Here is a 17,510-nt window from a genome sequence, read left to right on the forward strand (position 1 = left end):
AACAATGATTTGCATATTTGCTATTGCCAATTGACTGTTTAGACTTTAATGTGGCTTTCCATTACTCTAAATCCATAGTTTTTTTTTTTTTACCTCTCCGTTTTCATGTAAAAAAAAAAAAAAAAAAAAAGATCCAGCTTTCATTTATTCAAATCACAATTTCATTATGGTAGCAGAAAAGCGTCCTCAAGAATCCGCAGAGAGCGAGCCCAAACGTATTCGTGTTGGTACCACTCGTACCGATGTCGATGTGCACATGGTGCCTCATGCACCCAAAGTACCCAAAACTGCCATTGAGAAAGAGAATGCTAGACGACTCATTGTCATCTTGGAACAAGCAACATTGGAAACACTCAAGATTGGCAAAAACAAAGAAGGCCACTATCAGCTCTTGAACGTCGACGATCATTTGCACATACTCAAAAAGAACAACCGTGAGACCTACGAAGCCCGTCCTGACATCACACATCAAGTAAGCCAATGTACAAAAGCACAGCAATAGATATGGCGATGTTAACCACTGTATTGCAGTGTCTCTTGACACTCTTAGATAGTCCTTTGAACAAGGCAGGTCTTTTGCAAGTCTACATCCATACCCACAAGAACGTCTTGATTGAAGTCAACCCTCACATCAGAATTCCTAGAACTTTCAAGCGTTTTGCAGGTTTGATGGTTCAATTACTTCACAAATTGAGTATCCGTGCTGTCAACGGCAACGAGAAGCTCTTGCGTATCATTGAAAACCCTGTCGAAAAGTACTTACCAAGCAATAGTCATAAGATCGGTAAGTGTGTTTTGTGATGTGGAAGGGCCGAAACGCAACAGGAGCATTAACAGCTACAAATTAGCCCTTTCTTGGGATGCACCCACCGTCAAACTATCAGAATACATGCCTACCATTCCCAAAGATAAGAATATTGTGGTTGCAGTTGGTTCAATGGCCCACGGTACTGATGATTTTGCTGATGCTTATGTGGACGAGAAGATCAGTATATCCGACTATTCGTTATCTGCATCAGTTGCTTGTGGTAAAATTGCATGCGCAGTAGAGGAGATGTGGGGAATTTTGTAAATAAAAAAAAAAAAACTACTATTAGACTTTATTTATGATGACTGATGAAAGGAAAGAGCTTGTTGTTCAGCCATTGATTTCTCTTGTTCTGTTAATCCTTGGCTCCAATGCTGATTTAGCCATTGATTCCACTTGTTATTGGATGCAATGGTGGCTGCTTCTATCGATGGCTTGGAGAGATGACGGACAAAGGCATCTTCTGTACCGATAATGTAAAACATGTGGTAAGTATCACGGCAAATCTTGTATTGCATGCCAGATCGAACAGCAATGTCCTTGGCTTGGTGTCCCTTGTGTTTGAGATTCCTATCGACAAACGATATTCAGAAATTGGAGTCATAGCATAGATACTGTTTTTTTTTACAAACCTCTTTAAGAATCTGGGTGTCAGAGACGCTTGATTGATGCCCTTGGTCTCATTGGCCCAGTCAATGTAGTTGGCAACATATTCATCGTATCCACTACATCCTTCATTTTCCTGTGCTGAGCCATGTGCACCATCTAATAATTTGATGGCCAATGTTCGACTCTTCAATTTCTAGGAGACAAAAGCATGGATAAGGTCAAATAGAGATGTTGTATTATGAGTGCGTGTACTTACAAAGGTAATGTGGTATGTACTTTCTGTGGGTTCAATGATGCCAGCAACACGGGTTCTGTAAGTAGTGGGATCGCCTTGGTCCATTTGCTCTGCTCTGTTCTCAATCTTGAAGAGCTCAAATAGCTGTTGTGATTGAGTATCTGCAATGATGATGTGAATCTATGAAGCAAGCATTAGTGACAAGCTCATCATGCTTCCCCTCTGCTGTCAAACTTACATCTCTCACCAGGGACAGCACGAGTTTATCAATAGTAAACATGATATAGGCATCACCGCCAAATATATATCGCACACATTCTTCAAACGTTTGCTGATCAATCTCACCCTCAAATAGTTTGTCAATCAATGACAGCAAAATGCTATAGTAACCCCGCTTTGTATCCATTTTTAATGCTAAAACAAGTGTCAATCTTGTGCTGCACACCAGCCTCTCGGTCTGTGCACTTACCTTTGAATCGTTTGGGCGTGATTCCTAAATCACGGGCTTCCTTGTGCGCCTTTTTAGCTCTCTCTGGATGCGCTCTGAACTCGGCATCTAACGCTTTCATCTTGCAGAGACGATTGTATAATATTTGGTATAAACGAAAAAAGCAGTAGAACCCACTATCGCCGTAAAAGTTGTATGTCTTTTGATTCTCGGGTTCCAGCGATTTCTCCTTTTCAATCAGTGATGCCAAAGTGGCCATCTTAGGTGGAGTAGTGGACGTGGCCTGTGCTTTCTTTTTGCTTATGCGCTGGGATTTCTTTGATTTGCCTTTGCCGCTTCCTTGACTCGAGCTTCTGGCAGCACGACGACGTGGACGACGCGAGCGTTCATTTGAGTCATCATCGTCCTCATCGTCCTCATCCTCATCGTCCTCGTCTTCTTCCATCTCTTCGTCCTCCTCTGTGTTGTTGTTAGTTTGCGATGCGTCGTCGTCGTCCTCTTCGTCCTCGTCTTGGTCATCCTCATCTTCTTCTTCAGACGACGATGTAGATCTACCCGACTTTTTCTTCTTGATGTTTCGAGTCAGTACATCTTTCAGTAAACCATCATCGTCGTTCAATTGACCACGCGCTCTTCGAGGACGTCTGTTGGTAGCACGCGCTGCGCTTGTAGCGGTTGTCTTTACTTCATTATCGGATTGCACAGACGAGGCATCGTCATCCAAGATCTCTTCCATGACAATATCAGCGCTGTCCACTGTAGAGGGCTCCACATCGTTCACGTTGAAAAACAGGGGAATCATAGTGTTAATAAACACACGCATGGAGGCGCAATCCTCTGGGTTATACACGGGCTGACGGTCCAAGTAAAAGTACACCAGTCTGGACACATCCTTAAAGACAGCAGCGTCAGAGAACTCAAATTGAAACGTGTCGACTTTATGCGCTTCTTTGGCGTCTTCTGCTTCGGCTACAAGCGATCGGGTGGTCATGGCCTTTCTGTCAGTCAATTTGAATGTAATGCCTTGATAATCGAGTGATTTCCAATAGTTTTTAGCTTCCACTTCTCTCCAGATCTTGTTCCATTCTCGTTGCGCACGCTTCCACTCGTCATCCTTCTGCTTGAGACGCTTCAACACGATAGGCACCGTCTGCGCAGGGTTGTTGTGCAGCAAATCAATCATCTCCAAGCCTTTGTTGGCGTAAATCTTCTTTATGATGCGTTGGTAGATGGTGCGTGATGGACTGCCCAATCCAGGCGATAGACGGAAGCTGCTCTTTTCATCTGCTGTCATGATGCTGATCTTTTTGGCGATGGGTTCCAGCAATGCAATGGTGTTGAGATTCGCCTCAATATTGAGATCATAGTCGTAGCGTTCCTCTTCGACACGATGCAGTGCTTCTTCATACTGGTTCTTCTTGGAGGCGACATAGCCAGTATCCTCAGAGGCCCACGTAGGATGAGAAATGTAAGTGTCGTTCAACACATCCCAGCACAGGGCGTCTCTCCCAGAGCAGGTTCGATTCTGCCATGCTTTGGGAACATGACGATAGCTTGGACCACAGCCGCCAGCGTTTTTTGTCACAGGCTGCATGCGAGGCATGTTCTCAATCACTTGATCTGTGCCATCATAGCCCACCAGGCTCTTGAACCACTCAAACAGCTCCGTATTTCCACCAATGAAGCTTTCAACACGACTGACAAGCACATTTTGATCCACAATCTGCTGACTAAACAAGTTGAGCACCTTGAGGAATGCATTGTATGTTGCTTTGTTGCCAATGTAAGTCTTGACTTTTTCGAAAAACTCGGCTTCTTCTGCTGAAAAAGTGGGTCTGGAAAGATCGTCGTTTAAAGAAGAGGAGACTACATTGTCGCTGCTGTTGCTGCTGTTGGATGGATCTCCTCTTACATTTGATGTCTGCAAATCTGTCTTGTGATGATGCTTGGTTCTCTGCAGCATAGACACAGTATCATCAATTCATCTGTGTATCATGCATTCTCCATGCTACCTTACCTTGGAGATGCTGAGATTGGGTATTTGGCCAGATCTCTTTTTACGTTGCTTGGGCTCAGGTAAAAACTGCTTGAATTCCTCTAACAATTCGGTGGAGCCATCAAAGAGTGCTTGCACTTCGGTGTAGACCTAACCATCAACGATAGCGTCAATATCTCATGGCTGTCCTGTTCATTGCATTTTACCTCGCCAATGGGTTTTTGATCCTTTTGATATGTTTGCAGGATTTCCAAGAATTTCTTGTAGGTATCGGGTTGACCTGCAAAACGGTTCTTTATCTTGTTGACATAGGTGATGGCGTGGTTGAACTCGACAGGCGATTTGCGATCCTCTTGTTGTGGTTGAAAGCTATCATCGCCTCTCAAGTTGAGCGATTCGCTTTCTGTTATACAAGTTGTGCCCGTGGGTGTCGTTACTTTAATGACGTTTCGCTCTTGATCATCTATGCTACATTCGATGCGATAACCAGGTGGTAGAAAGGTATTGAAGCCAGATATCAATGCAGGATGGCCTCGAAACAGTGTGGATACACGCTCAATGACGCCAGGTGTATCGATCCTGAGATGCGTACGGTTGAGTCTTTTTTGGTGCTGAAAATATAGCCTGGAATCACTTACATTTGACTTTTAAAGTCTTTCATGATGTCCAAAAACTGATTGTATACATCGTTTTGAGACGAAAACTTGGCCTTGACTGTATCGAGGTAGGTCAGTGCATCTTTGACATTGAGAGGACGATACTCCTCTTGCGGTGCTGGTCTCTCTGTAACTGCATGTTGTGTTGTAACGTCTGTTTCTGTGCTGGTCTTATCTTGATTGTCTGCTCCCTGTTGCTCATGCTCATCTTTTTGCTCTTCCTTGACACACGGCACTTGAGTGTCGTTCACTTGGGGATGACTGTAGTCATGAATAGGCTGGTAAACAGGCCTACTCGTTTCATAAGATGGTTTCAATGACGAGTTAATCGTTAGCATCAAGACATTTTACCTTGTTTCTTTGGGTTGTTCTGTCTGCATTCTATCTCTTTCAGCAATGTACTAGTTGATTACTGATGGCGAGTGCTCAGTGTTGTATCAGTCGATATACGCGTTACAAAGTAAACAAATACAAAAGAGTCGAAATAAAGTAAGAAAGGGTACTCTGAACGGAGTACTACCGTCTTTTAAAGTGACTCTCGTCCCAGATCTCACAAGGAGTATAGTGATGTATACAATGGGATTGTCTGAACAGTGCCCTTGAAATGCCTTCTTTCATGACATGCTTAAGTGCTCAATTCTACAGATAAGTGAGCTGATTGGAGTAGTGTTTCCAATCGACTCGAGCAGCCTTCTTGTGGGGCGTGCCTGAGACGATAAATCGCATGCAATTTGATGAGGTTGTACAAAGCTGCTTGGGTGGTAAATGAGCAGATGCAATGCGGACTATCCAATAATTTGTTCGAATCAGCTAATAATCTCGAAAGCGCAAGGCTCCTGCTTATAGAACGCAATCCCAGGCAAGTGGTTTGATGAAGCCATTAATGGATTAGGCCCAAGTCTGTCGCATCTTGATAAAATGCGCCACATTTCTATGTTGAATGAAGTTGAGAGCATTTGCGTCTAGTTGCTTATTGGCATCAAGGCTTATAATAATTGCAGCGCTGCCAATTGCACATTCAATATTTACTATAATAATAAATAATGCTATGGTATAGGGTAAGAATTTTTACCTACAAAAAAGTTTATCTCTTTCATTGTTGAGCAAACGAGATTGAAGGCTTCTTCTTAAGGCTGTTCCTGTATAAACTGTCCATTCAACATGTGCTCTAAATGTCTTATCTGAATAACACTTGGTAAAGCATGTAAGCCTTTATAAAGACCTCACATATTGAAATGGCTACCGGCAGCGCGGCTTTTGAGCACCCTCTCTTGGTAAGAGCGTCGCAAAATTGAACTTTGAAAAGCATCTTTATTCTACAGCACCGATGTTTAAGTACTGCACCATCAGGGACGTACTATACTGCGTTGTATTTGCGCAAATGCACCAACGATTTGTCAACGAAGGTCTGCGGAGATACCTGCTGTCTTGTAGATATGATAACAACATACAGCGAGGCAGAAAATAAGGGATTGAAAACCTAAAGCTTCTATTATATCAACACGATTTGGGCTTGCAATGATGCAGAATCAAGATCGTTATTATATGGATATAGCACGGACCACTTGGCAATTTGCGCTACTGCGTTATAGACCACCTATCTGAGCTAATTGTATAGTATGGTTTTTACTAGATGCAGACTATCCATTGCGTCTAGAATGTCCAGCGTGTCTTACAACCCGTCATCACCCCACTAATAAACTGTGCAATTGTGCTATGATACAGCGGTGCCACTCAACCTACTATTTCCAGCAGATTATTTGGATGTAACAGCATGCTACAAATCTAGATTGATGCATACAATGTCTCTTCACCTTTGTATCGTAACAAAAACGCGCCTATTGACGAGCAAATGTATAAAACACAGCCACGTTTGACAGCTTTCAAGCCTTTGTATCTTGACATATAGAACTTTCTGAGCCGCCGGAATGACACCAAACAATTGTACTTGAGTAGTAGTAACATCCCGAAACCTTTGCTCAAATTTTTGAACCAAAAAAAAACATGGCCAAAATCGACCAAAAAAGCATGAGGTATCCCTCATGGTTTTCATCGAAAATCAAACGATCGTGTTTTTCACCTTGAAAATGAAGACTTTTACTATGGTATATATTCAATCAAAATGTTTCTCTCGATCCAAAGCAACTTCTGAAACCACTTTTATGAGGATTTCATATGCAAAATCTGGCTATTTTCGCTAAAAACCTCATTCCGTATTTACTGAAATTGCTCAATAAGTTTAATCAAAACATCTATTTTACTTGGCACCATTGGATGCGCCATAAAAAGTACTCTTAGAAAGCTTAAGGATGTATTGGGTAATCATCACGATTTATATAGTCGAATCGTGCAGAATAGTTTAAAGAAATCTAAAGGACTTTAAATAAAACCTGGAGCTCGACTCCCCTACAAAAAAAAGAATAGTTTAAAGAAGTCGAAAATAGACAAAATCTGTCCAATCTTGGACAGATAGAAATTGACTGAAATTGAATTGATTTTGGTGGTGGTGGTTGTGCTGCTGACTGCCCAAAATGCTTTTCTGATGATGACAACTATGATTGCGATACTGATTAAATAAGGACCATAGATCTGAAAGGACTATCACTTGGTCTGAATACTTTTGCTTTTGTTGTGCATTTTCGTTTCTGACAGTGCCAGTCAGCTTCGCTTACCATCAAAATATATGTAATCCCAGCCTCCTAATCATGATTTGCAGCATTTCAACATGACACATAGGCAGTATGCGTTTCATTCATTCGGTTAAAAGCAAAACAACATCTCCAGGTATACACATAAATAATGCAAAGCAATGACAAGCTGGACCTCAAGTATATACGTCGTCATGGAAAGAGACAGGTGTAAATGTATAACATTCTGACTTATACGAGTCAATATACTTAACATTGCATCATAAGTATAGAATCAACAGGTGGTCCGTATCAAGCCTGTTATTATACTGCTGCGAATGTTATGCTGATCAATCATGTCTGAGCAGTGATTTCGAAGTGATGAAACTGGCTTCCTCGTCATTGCAGCTTTCGGCATGCAAGGACGCAATCTATTAGTTTATTTTGTCCAGTTGTCATGAACGCCTTGCAACTTACAGTTCAGTAGTAATTTTTAATAAATTAGCAGATACTGGGCAATTCCAAGTTTTCGAAATAAACTCATGGATAAATGTATATGCTGTTGATAAGCTTGCGAATGTATGGTTTGACAAAACTCAGATGTGTTATCTCTGACTAAAGAGGAGGATATTACAGTAGAAATTAAGACCGCGGTAAAGCTTGATGGGAAGAATCGATTTCAAGAGCTAGCTGTTTAATGACAAGTGAAGGAACATAAATCTGGTAGCTTCCTGGTGGTAAGCATTGGCATTTGCTGTGAGCATATCAAACTTGAGTTTATCTCGCTGCAATGTGTATAAAGCCATCATTAGAATATAGGTTTTTAGCATACCATGTGTATCTGATCTGACTGATCTCTTTCAAATCGATCCTGAGCTACAAAGTTCTACGGATCAGAGCTTATCAAACTCACAACCAAGTAATGATGGCATTCATTTCAACTTTGACAATCTACAAATTTGTAAACTGCTTCTTATCTAGAGTTGCACTCGTTTCTTCGTCTTTCATTCAAATTCAGGGCTTCCACGACAAGGCGCCGATATAACAGAAACTGCACCAATTGGATGTAGTAATGACTCTATCAAGACCAGCCAATATTCCCTTTTTTACAGATGTCTTACAGTAATTTATCTAATTTACTTTGCAGCCACCATTCCGCGATTGAATGCAGATTGTGCTGTATATTTTATTGAAAATTACAGAATACAGCCAATGCTTGTGATTTTATTACAATGAAAACGCACTCGAGTTACACATGCTGGTCTTTAGCCAGCTCATCTCAGCTATAACCGCTTTCTACAAACATACTACTATACGTTCCCGCAAAATACACCGATACTTCAATTGATTTTCTATTGAGAATACATCATCCCACAAACAGGTAAGAAAGAGAGGCCAGACAAACTTAAACTCTAATCTTGCAGGATTATGTAGAACAGTGCAAAGCAACACGCAATGCTTTTCTGCAATTCATGTGTACTATAAATGCACATTGTACACCTCGGTACAAATGTATGTCACTTGGCAGTTACACTGACAATATCTATATTCCTCTTTGCATGGAATGTACGAGAAATATACCAGGCTCCAATAAGCTTTGAGACCCGTCTGCCCAGCACAAATCTTGGCTATGAAGTTAGCAGCACTTTTCTTTAGTGATGGTTAGATCAATAAATTAATTGACAATTATTAATCCAAAAGCCGGTGCCATTATACCAGATCAGCGAAAGCAGATCAAAAAATGTTCCAATGGAACCTATGGAGTATAACATCAATGATGGATCGACATTGCTAAAGGATTATCACAAGGAAACAAGTGTATTTGTAATATCATGAAAAACCCGATGTTTTCGGGTGTTTTCTTGTAATCAAATTTAAGGTTCTATAAGAGTGATATTATGTGGGGAAGCGTGGTTATTGAAGAGGGAGAATGGTTTCGATTCCCTGGTAAATGGATCGGGAATGCAATCCTTTACATTGACCCATGTTTCAACTTGTTTGGGTACAACTCGGTACCAAGATGAACATGCGATATATTTTGTAGTTTGTTCAACTAGATGCGTGTATATGACATGTGACAAGAGACGACAATGATATGCATACTATGTCATGTATGCGATGTACTCTCTTCTTTGGGTATATCAATATGACATTTGGGATCCAGTTTGATCTAACATCTCCGTTGCAATATCCCGTTCAACATCTACATTATTACTTGTTAAGGCAAAAGAATCTGTTATCTCTCCTGCTTCACTTGGGGTTTCCATTCCTCTCTCTCTCTCTCTGACGGTTCTGATATTTTTTTTCTCTCAATGGTTTTATGTCATCCCAAAACCAATCAGCTGAGATTGACCGAAAAACATATTCATTGAGTTCTCCGTAAGACTGTGGGAAAAGCAACTTGTAAAATGACTCTTACATGTTGTACAAAGATCTTGTAACTTGAATTCAATCTTGAAAAAATTTTAACTGTGGGAACTTTTCGCCCTAATTAGGATTATATTTTCCATTTTTAAACAATAAATGTTTGCAGTTGCCATTCAAACAATTACCCATACATTTGACAGGTCGCTTGATCTGTAAATGAAGGGATCAAAGCCGTTTTGTTTCTTGTTTCGTTATCTGGTTTTCTATGCTTTCTATGCTTCAAATTTTTGACTCGGAGCAAGATGAACACGAAACATTACCATATATTTTTAAAACTGTACACAAGAAAAAAAAAAAAAAAACTGAAGAAAGACTAGCAGTATCGCCGCATCAAATGGACCTTCAAATCAACATTTGGCCTTGATTTGGTTTCATACTACTTTGGAACCATTCTGTCGAGAAAAAAAGTATATATAAAGCCCTCAAATTTGCAAAAATGATCCAGAAACCTCAGATCAATCTTTCTTTATAAAGTTTTTATGCCTATTCAAGAAGCCGAAAAGTACCCAACCGATAACCAAAGTTACAACGGTAGCTTCAAAGTTGAAGAAACTGTCATTGATGACTATGTGGAAGATGATGCTCAATCAACCACCAACGAATTTGGACATGGCAACGGTTCCTTCTTGACTGGTTACTTTAACGTTACTTGTGTTGTTGCTGGTACTGGTACTCTTGGCCTTCCTCATGCTTTCGCCCTTGGAGGTTGGCTTGGCATTCTGATCATGTTGTTATCTTATGTGATGGCATGCTACTCAGGTGTGGTCTTGATCCGCTGCCTGTATGCCAAGCCTGGACATCGTCTGCACGATTTTAAGGCTGTGGGCACTGCAGCCTTTGGATGGCCAGGATATGTGGTGGCCTCTTTTCTTCATTGGCTCAATCTGTTTGGTTGTCCAGCTCTCTACTTGGTTCTTGCTAGTAGTAACTTGAACTATTTGCTCCAAGGTACCAGCGGTGCTCTTGATACTAAAGCCTGGAGTTGTATCCTTGGTGCCATTCTCTTGATCCCCTCTTTGATTGCAAAGACATTAAAAGAAATCACTAGTCTTTCTGCCGTTGGTGCTGTCTGTACCATGATTGCAGTCTTTATTGTGTTGATCGAGGCTCCCATTGAGCGCAGCCATGCTACTGAACCTGTTATTACCGATTCCGTGATCTGGACAGGTTTCCCTTCAGCCCTTGCGACTATTGCATTCAGTTACGGTGGTAACAATACTTACCCCCACGTCGAACATGCTCTCAAGAAACCTCATCAATGGAAGTGGGCCATCATTGCTGGTCTGAGTACTTGTACTTGCTTGTACTTCTTGACCGCCATCCCAGGTTATTACTCTTATGGCCGTGGTACTTTATCTCCCATCTACAACTCGCTGAACAATGTTGTCGCCAAGAAGATTTCTATGATTGTGATGACGGTGCATGTTATCCTAGCTATTCCTATTTATACTACTTCCTTTTCTCTTGAATTCGAAAAGTTCACCAACTTTACTGATGAAAGACTCGGCCGATTCAAGGCTTGGTGTGCCCGTGCCATTATTCGTACTTGTACTATGGGTGTCTTGGTTATTTTGGCCATCTTCATTCCTTACTTTGATGATTTTATGGGTCTTATTGGTGCTCTTTCTAACTGTGGTCTTGTCTTCCTTTTACCCATCTTGAGCTATCTCAAATTGACTGGTGTTCGCAACAAGCGTTGGTATGAACTTGCTTTCTGTTCTTTGACTCTCTTCTTGGGTATCATTGGCTGTGTCTTTGGTACCATTGATGCCATTAAGGCACTTATCCATGATTTCACTACTCATTAATTTCCCTATACCTTTTTCCTTCCATATAATGTAATTTAGCCTACCTTCTTTTCTGTATATATCCTCTTATTCTGAATAATAAACTCTTGTTCTGTAAAATTATCAATTTGATTTGTTTGCTATTGTTTTGAATTGGCACATCTCCGGCTGAAATAGCCTTTTTCCAGATTTTCCAAATGCCTTGAAACATGCAAATCGTATAGGCGTTGATGTACGATTTTTTTTTATAAGAGTTTCAGATTCATAACAGTGCATATCATTAAAAGTTGTCAACTAGTGCACGTCAAGCTGACAAATGTGTAAGGTCTTTCTTGTCTGCAGTGATATCAGATGTATACAAATGTTGATCCAGCTGCTCTCTTGTAAATGAAAAACAAATAATAATAAAAAGCGCCGTAGACGGCGCTACGGTGAATCAATGGCTATCGATCGCTAAAAAGGAATTCTTCATTAGAATCAGGGTCTAATGGAATTTAGGTATACCTCGGTTTTGGTTGCTTATCACTGATTTGAATAGGAGTTCTTCCAGCTATCATTATCTGTGTCAAAACGAAACCGATAGAACGCACGCCTAACATTGCCTTTTCAATTAGTAATACAGAACAAAAGATCACGAGATGCAAGTTGTCAAATTGACTACTATACATGTCGTAATGAAGGAGTCAACGTGATTTGAATTGACATCCGATTACACATGGTTGTTATTTATAAGTGCATGTGTAGGTAAGAATTGTAGCACAATGCTTTTCTATGTATTATGACATGCTTTAAGAGTGGATTCAACGGCCCTAAATTTGTAATGCCTAATGCTGTGTATTACGTAATGTTTAGGTCTATGTATGAACATGAATGAGCTTTTATGCTCACTTGAGAACTCTGCCAAAGCTTCAATAACGCATACGCAGTGCCAAACATACGAGCTCCCGGTGTATCCAATGCTCTGGCATGGGCGAGCCCGATATCCTGCCTGTAAAAGGTATAGACTCTGACCGATCACACTTGGATTTGACAAATTGATCCTTTACTACTCACGTTTTACTGGTGAAACCTCCTCGAATAGGAGCTTTATTGTAAAATTGACTGAAAAACAAGCAACAGTGAGCTAGATCAACATACAAATTCATTTTAGCTATAGTATGTATAGTATAGTTACCAGATAATAAGCACTTACCTATTTGCACCAAACATGGACACTTTAAAGGATTGCTTGACGCGTTTCCAATGCGCTACAAACGTTGAGAAACGGTCCAAACCGTTTCTCTGATCATGTATATGCTTTCTGTACTTTTATGTCAATTTTTTTTTTAGTCATCGAATTTTGATACAAAATCAACCTCGAATCCCTTGCTATCATGCATGGATTTTTGTCAATTTCTTTTGATGCCATTTTAAAGACCAAAGGAGCCATATTTCAATAAGGTGTTTCTAGGCTCAAAATGTTTCAAGTTCTTCACACTTTCGTATGCAAGTCTTATTTAACAGAATCAGCTAATAAAATCTTGTCTTTTTCGGGAAAAACCTGATTTCATATATTTCGAAATTGAGCAGCATTTTTGGGTGCAAAATATTTGCAAAAATGTCACAACTAGACAGAAAATATGTCAAAGATGCTGTTTGCATTATTATTAAACCCTGAGTTTGCTTAATAAAATCTCGAGAAATCGACCGAAATGTGATTTTGGGATCCCAAAATCAGGTTTCGGGAGCATCATGCATCTGCTACCATCGGAGTTTAAATTTGTCTATTTTTTTTGCAAGTGGATGCTCCTCCAAGATGGCGATAAGGCTTGCAGAGGCAGCTATGGGGAGGTTTGGAGGGCTATTTACACACTTTCAGCTACAGGATGCAAATTTTGATATCTCTGTCGTATAAATAAACCCAATAGCTGCATAAATCCAAGTTGAACAGTAAGGAACGAGGGTTTTACAGGCCTGCAAACGCCAATGAAAGGCGAGACACAAGACAACTCATTTAATGCTTGGTGCATAGGGTGTTGAGATGGAAACGATAAATCAAATCTAATAAACGATATTTGCGTAGGTGACACAACCAATGTTCAAACCGTAGATTGGCCAAAAAGAGCAAGAGATGGATGAATGTATAAAGCCCATTTGTCATTGTTTATACGAATTAACTTTAATCCATTTTGATAATTGTGTGGGGCGCATGATTAGATTCACAGGATGTCGGCCGGCTCAATGTTGTTGTATCTCTTAAATATGAGGAGGGGGGGGGGATCCTCAGCCGGTTCGGTTATACATACATGCTGTCTCGAGGATAGCCAGCATATAAAGGCCAAAGCTTGTGATTTCACACAGTCATTCAACGAATTCGCACATTTCTTTTGTTTAGGACATGTTGACATCAATGTTCGTCTCACTTTACCCTTTTCCATGATGCATTTATATGACCTTGAAAACATAAATCAAGTTGGCTTTCAAGACGCCTTCAATGCAAATCAAGTGGACATTCAGGTTGATTGACTACAGCTGTGTACCTGAATTATTCACATCAATAAAAGCTGACAAAATGAATTTAGTTTACCCACTCAACAATACACCTTATCAGTCACATAAAACGCTTGAGTCAGCATTTTCTCTTGATGATGAAAATTTAAAAATGAAAAATTCCCAAATGCATTTCATTACGCTTTCTTCCTTCTTTATCTTTTCTCTCCCTCTTTTTACACTATAAATGGCAGCCATTACAAAAGAAACACTACCTCCTGTAGGCCATGCAGCTGCTGGCTCTGCTGGTGCCATGTTTGCATCCACACTTGTGTACCCTCTTGACATGTGAGTTGAATGTGAAATGTTGGAGTTTCAAAATCGAGATATTCATGTCAGGTTGGATGATGGATTCACTCTAGTATCAAGACCAGAATCCAAGTGCAAACAAAGAGCGAGAAATCAGACGACAGCAGCGAAGAGCATTATGCATCTGCATGGGATGGTATTACACAGATTGTGAAAAAGGAAGGTATTTCGGGCCTTTACGCTGGTCTCGGTTCATCCTTGATCGGAACTGCATCCACCAACTTTACATACTTTTACTGCTACTCTTTAATAAGAGAAAATTACAACAAGAGATACAATCCTCGTGGCGGCACCTTATCTACTGCATTGGAGCTTGTGCTTGGTGCAGCAGCTGGAGCACTCACAACATTGATCACCACACCTGTGTCTGTCATCACGACTCGTCAACAAACTTTACCACCAAATGAGAGAGAGGGTGTTATTGCAACTTGCAAGTCTATCATTGCAGAGGAAGGTATTCAAGGCTTGTGGAGAGGTATCCAGCCCTCTCTCATTCTCTGTGTGAATCCTGCCATTACCTATGGTAGTTTTGAAAAGATCAAGCAAATTGTTCTCAAGGTATTGCAATTGCAACTTACTCCTGGTGTCAATTTCCTTGTGGGCGCTCTTTCAAAGACTTTGGCTACCATCATCACCTATCCTTATATCATGGCCAAGGTGCGTCTCCAGTGGAGACCTTCCAAGGACATGAAGGATAAGGTTGTGGCCTACAAGGGATCTGTGGATGTGCTTGCTCGTGTGCTCAAGACAGATGGCTTCTTTGGGTGGTACAAGGTAAGAGTTGAAAGATGAGCTTTGTTGTGCATGCTTCATAATGCTCATGGATGTTTGATCTAGGGTATGAGCACACAAATCACCAAGGCAGTTTTACAGCAAGCTCTATTATTCATGATGAAGGACATCTTTACCAACTACACTGTCTTGGCTTTTGCCCTTATCAAAGCATCTCAAAATGCCAAGTCAGCATGAAAAAATGGACTTATAGACTGTTTGCCTACTATAGATGATCACTTTTAATACTGATTTTGATATGACTTCCTATTTTCCAATAGATAACAGGCTTTTTGTTGTTTGACTTGAATAAACACTATACATTTCTTGATCTTTTGCATGTAATCAGATGTCTTTTTGCTTCAAAAGCACACATGGCCAGAAAGCTTGTTTTTTTTTGCATCAACACATATACGCTTTCAACGCAATGACGACCAATAGGTACTATTTCCGAAATGTAGGATCTTGCGTGTCATGTTGCTGTGTGAAATGGTTGCCTTTTACCCATTCCATGTAGCGTTACATCATCTGCAGACATGGATAACTCAACATTTGATAGCTCCGTTCATAGCTTATCTGGAGGGGCTAAGGAACATTAGTTAGCAAGAGATGATAGAGTCTTCTTGTCTGGTAATTGCATCTCATTATCTTGTTGAGATCCACCGCATGATGACTAGATGGAAACACTATAAGCGCAGTAGCAAGCAGAAAAATTCAGATTGCCATCGTCTGCAGCAAAACGCATTGATACAAAACTACAATGAACTTTGGTTATGTATTATTACCCATGGTTCGCATCATTGGATCTACATTCAGCAGAGTGTCAGCTACACACCCATGACACATGACAAACCTCTGTCCTTGATACATGTCTTTGCGAGCCCACATAGTAGAGCGTATGCTCATGGCCTTGGAATACTGAATTTACTGTATTGTTTACCGAGTGCTGGATGCAGCAGCAGAATAGAAGGCAGCAGTGCTTGTGTTGGTTGTTTGTATGAATGTAAATGACTCGATTACCTTGATTAGCCAGGCCAATGCCATGTTATTTATGGGCTCAACTCTAATGAATGCAGGTACATACATGCTGTAGCACGTCTCTTTGAATGCAATTTCGTCTGTCTGGCTAAATCAACATGTCTATGAGGCAACGGCTCAATGGAATACCATGTGCATGCTTGATACCCAACTGAAAAACACGTGATTCTATAGCGAATGACACGCACAGAGCAAACAAAAACGAAACTCCTTTTCTTATTTTCAAACAGGCCTTTTCCCTTTTGTTGAATATCAAGGTAAGACACTGAGCAGTGCTGTGTATGTGCTGAATGGGCTGATTTACAACATGTAGCTAGTACAATGGAGGATACTTCGCGTCAACAAAAGCCTCACTCCAATAAACCCTGTAGCAGCAATACTACATCGCCCACCAGTCCACTTGGTAAAAAGTCTCTGGAATCTATTGTAGGCAGACCTATCAAGATAAAGACAGCTTCAAATGAACAAGTAGAGGGTTTGGTTTATACTTATGATCGTACTACCAACTGTCTTGTGATTGATTACAGCAATACATCCAATACCAACACAACAACACAACAAGCAGGACGCAATTTGTCCTTTCGTATCATCAAGATATCTCACATCAAAGAGATCATTTCATTGGGAGAGGGTATTAGCAGCAGCAACAAAAAGGACTACTTGCCTGTTAATCAAGTGCAAGTGGATCGTTTAAAGAGTCGTGAATCAGAGGCATTGAAAGGATTTCAAAGCCAAGTATCCAAGATTGGTGTTGGCGTAACAAAGGAGGGGCAGGATATATTCAATGCCTTGAGCAAAACGTAAGTGTGCCGTGTGTGAATGAGGGACGATGTGGGCTAAGAGAGCAATCTAGATTACCGTGCCGATGGTCAAAAGACACAATTGTGGTGATGGATGAGATACTGATTACACCACCTTATGGTGTTGAGAACTGCAAAGCCAATGCTACATCCTCAGCTTTACTTGCAAGAGTCAAAAAAGTGGTAAGTACCTTGTAAAGGGGAAAAAAAGAGAGGTATCTAATGCTTTTGGGTGGTTTTTAGCTTGAAGGGGAGCGAAAGAGACTTGCTAAATAAAATGATGGATGATAACACACACACACAGACACACACACAGACACAGACAGACAGACAGACACACACACACACACACAAATCCAGGGCATATTAACAATTGTTTTTTTTTCACATGTTGGCATTATAAAAAGTATCACGCGTGCGCTATGATTCTTTTTCCTTCTTCTTCTTCTTCTTCTTCTTCTTCTTCTTCT

General features: G+C 40.6%; 5 protein-coding genes across 5 annotated transcripts; 4 read left to right on the forward strand and 1 right to left on the reverse strand.

The window, feature by feature from the left end:
• Positions 1–166: 166 nt before the first annotated feature.
• On the forward strand, positions 167–1,072 carry ATC70_009844 (uncharacterized protein; the record flags this gene model as incomplete). Its single annotated transcript, XM_064829071.1, has 3 exons — positions 167–472; positions 532–784; positions 849–1,072. 3 exons carry the CDS (start codon positions 167–169, stop codon positions 1,070–1,072), a joined length of 783 nt encoding a protein of 260 aa, XP_064686273.1.
• Positions 1,073–1,104: 32 nt separating this feature from the next.
• Positions 1,105–5,132, reverse strand: ATC70_009845 (uncharacterized protein; the record flags this gene model as incomplete). The annotated part of the gene is made up of 9 exons (XM_064829072.1): positions 1,105–1,378; positions 1,441–1,610; positions 1,674–1,832; positions 1,891–2,066; positions 2,122–4,054; positions 4,118–4,246; positions 4,303–4,675; positions 4,735–5,043; positions 5,104–5,132. 9 exons carry the CDS (start codon positions 5,130–5,132, stop codon positions 1,105–1,107), a joined length of 3,552 nt encoding a protein of 1,183 aa, XP_064686274.1.
• Positions 5,133–10,285: 5,153 nt separating this feature from the next.
• ATC70_009846 (uncharacterized protein) lies at positions 10,286–11,614 on the forward strand (the record flags this gene model as incomplete). Its single annotated transcript, XM_064829073.1, has 1 exon — positions 10,286–11,614. One exon carries the CDS (start codon positions 10,286–10,288, stop codon positions 11,612–11,614), a length of 1,329 nt encoding a protein of 442 aa, XP_064686275.1.
• Positions 11,615–14,309: 2,695 nt separating this feature from the next.
• On the forward strand, positions 14,310–15,400 carry ATC70_009847 (uncharacterized protein; the record flags this gene model as incomplete). The annotated part of the gene is made up of 3 exons (XM_064829074.1): positions 14,310–14,410; positions 14,485–15,205; positions 15,269–15,400. The coding sequence occupies 3 exons, from the start codon at positions 14,310–14,312 to the stop codon at positions 15,398–15,400; spliced, it is 954 nt and encodes a 317-aa protein (XP_064686276.1).
• Positions 15,401–16,561: 1,161 nt separating this feature from the next.
• On the forward strand, positions 16,562–17,316 carry GAT1_3 (Sodium- and chloride-dependent GABA transporter 1; the record flags this gene model as incomplete). Its single annotated transcript, XM_064829075.1, has 3 exons — positions 16,562–17,040; positions 17,094–17,223; positions 17,284–17,316. The coding sequence occupies 3 exons, from the start codon at positions 16,562–16,564 to the stop codon at positions 17,314–17,316; spliced, it is 642 nt and encodes a 213-aa protein (XP_064686277.1).
• Positions 17,317–17,510: the final 194 nt, after the last annotated feature.

The sequence above is a fragment of the Mucor velutinosus genome (genome assembly GCF_035048745.1).
Source record: "Mucor velutinosus strain NIH1002 chromosome Unknown tig00001563, whole genome shotgun sequence".
NCBI lineage: Eukaryota > Fungi > Mucoromycota > Mucoromycetes > Mucorales > Mucoraceae > Mucor > Mucor velutinosus.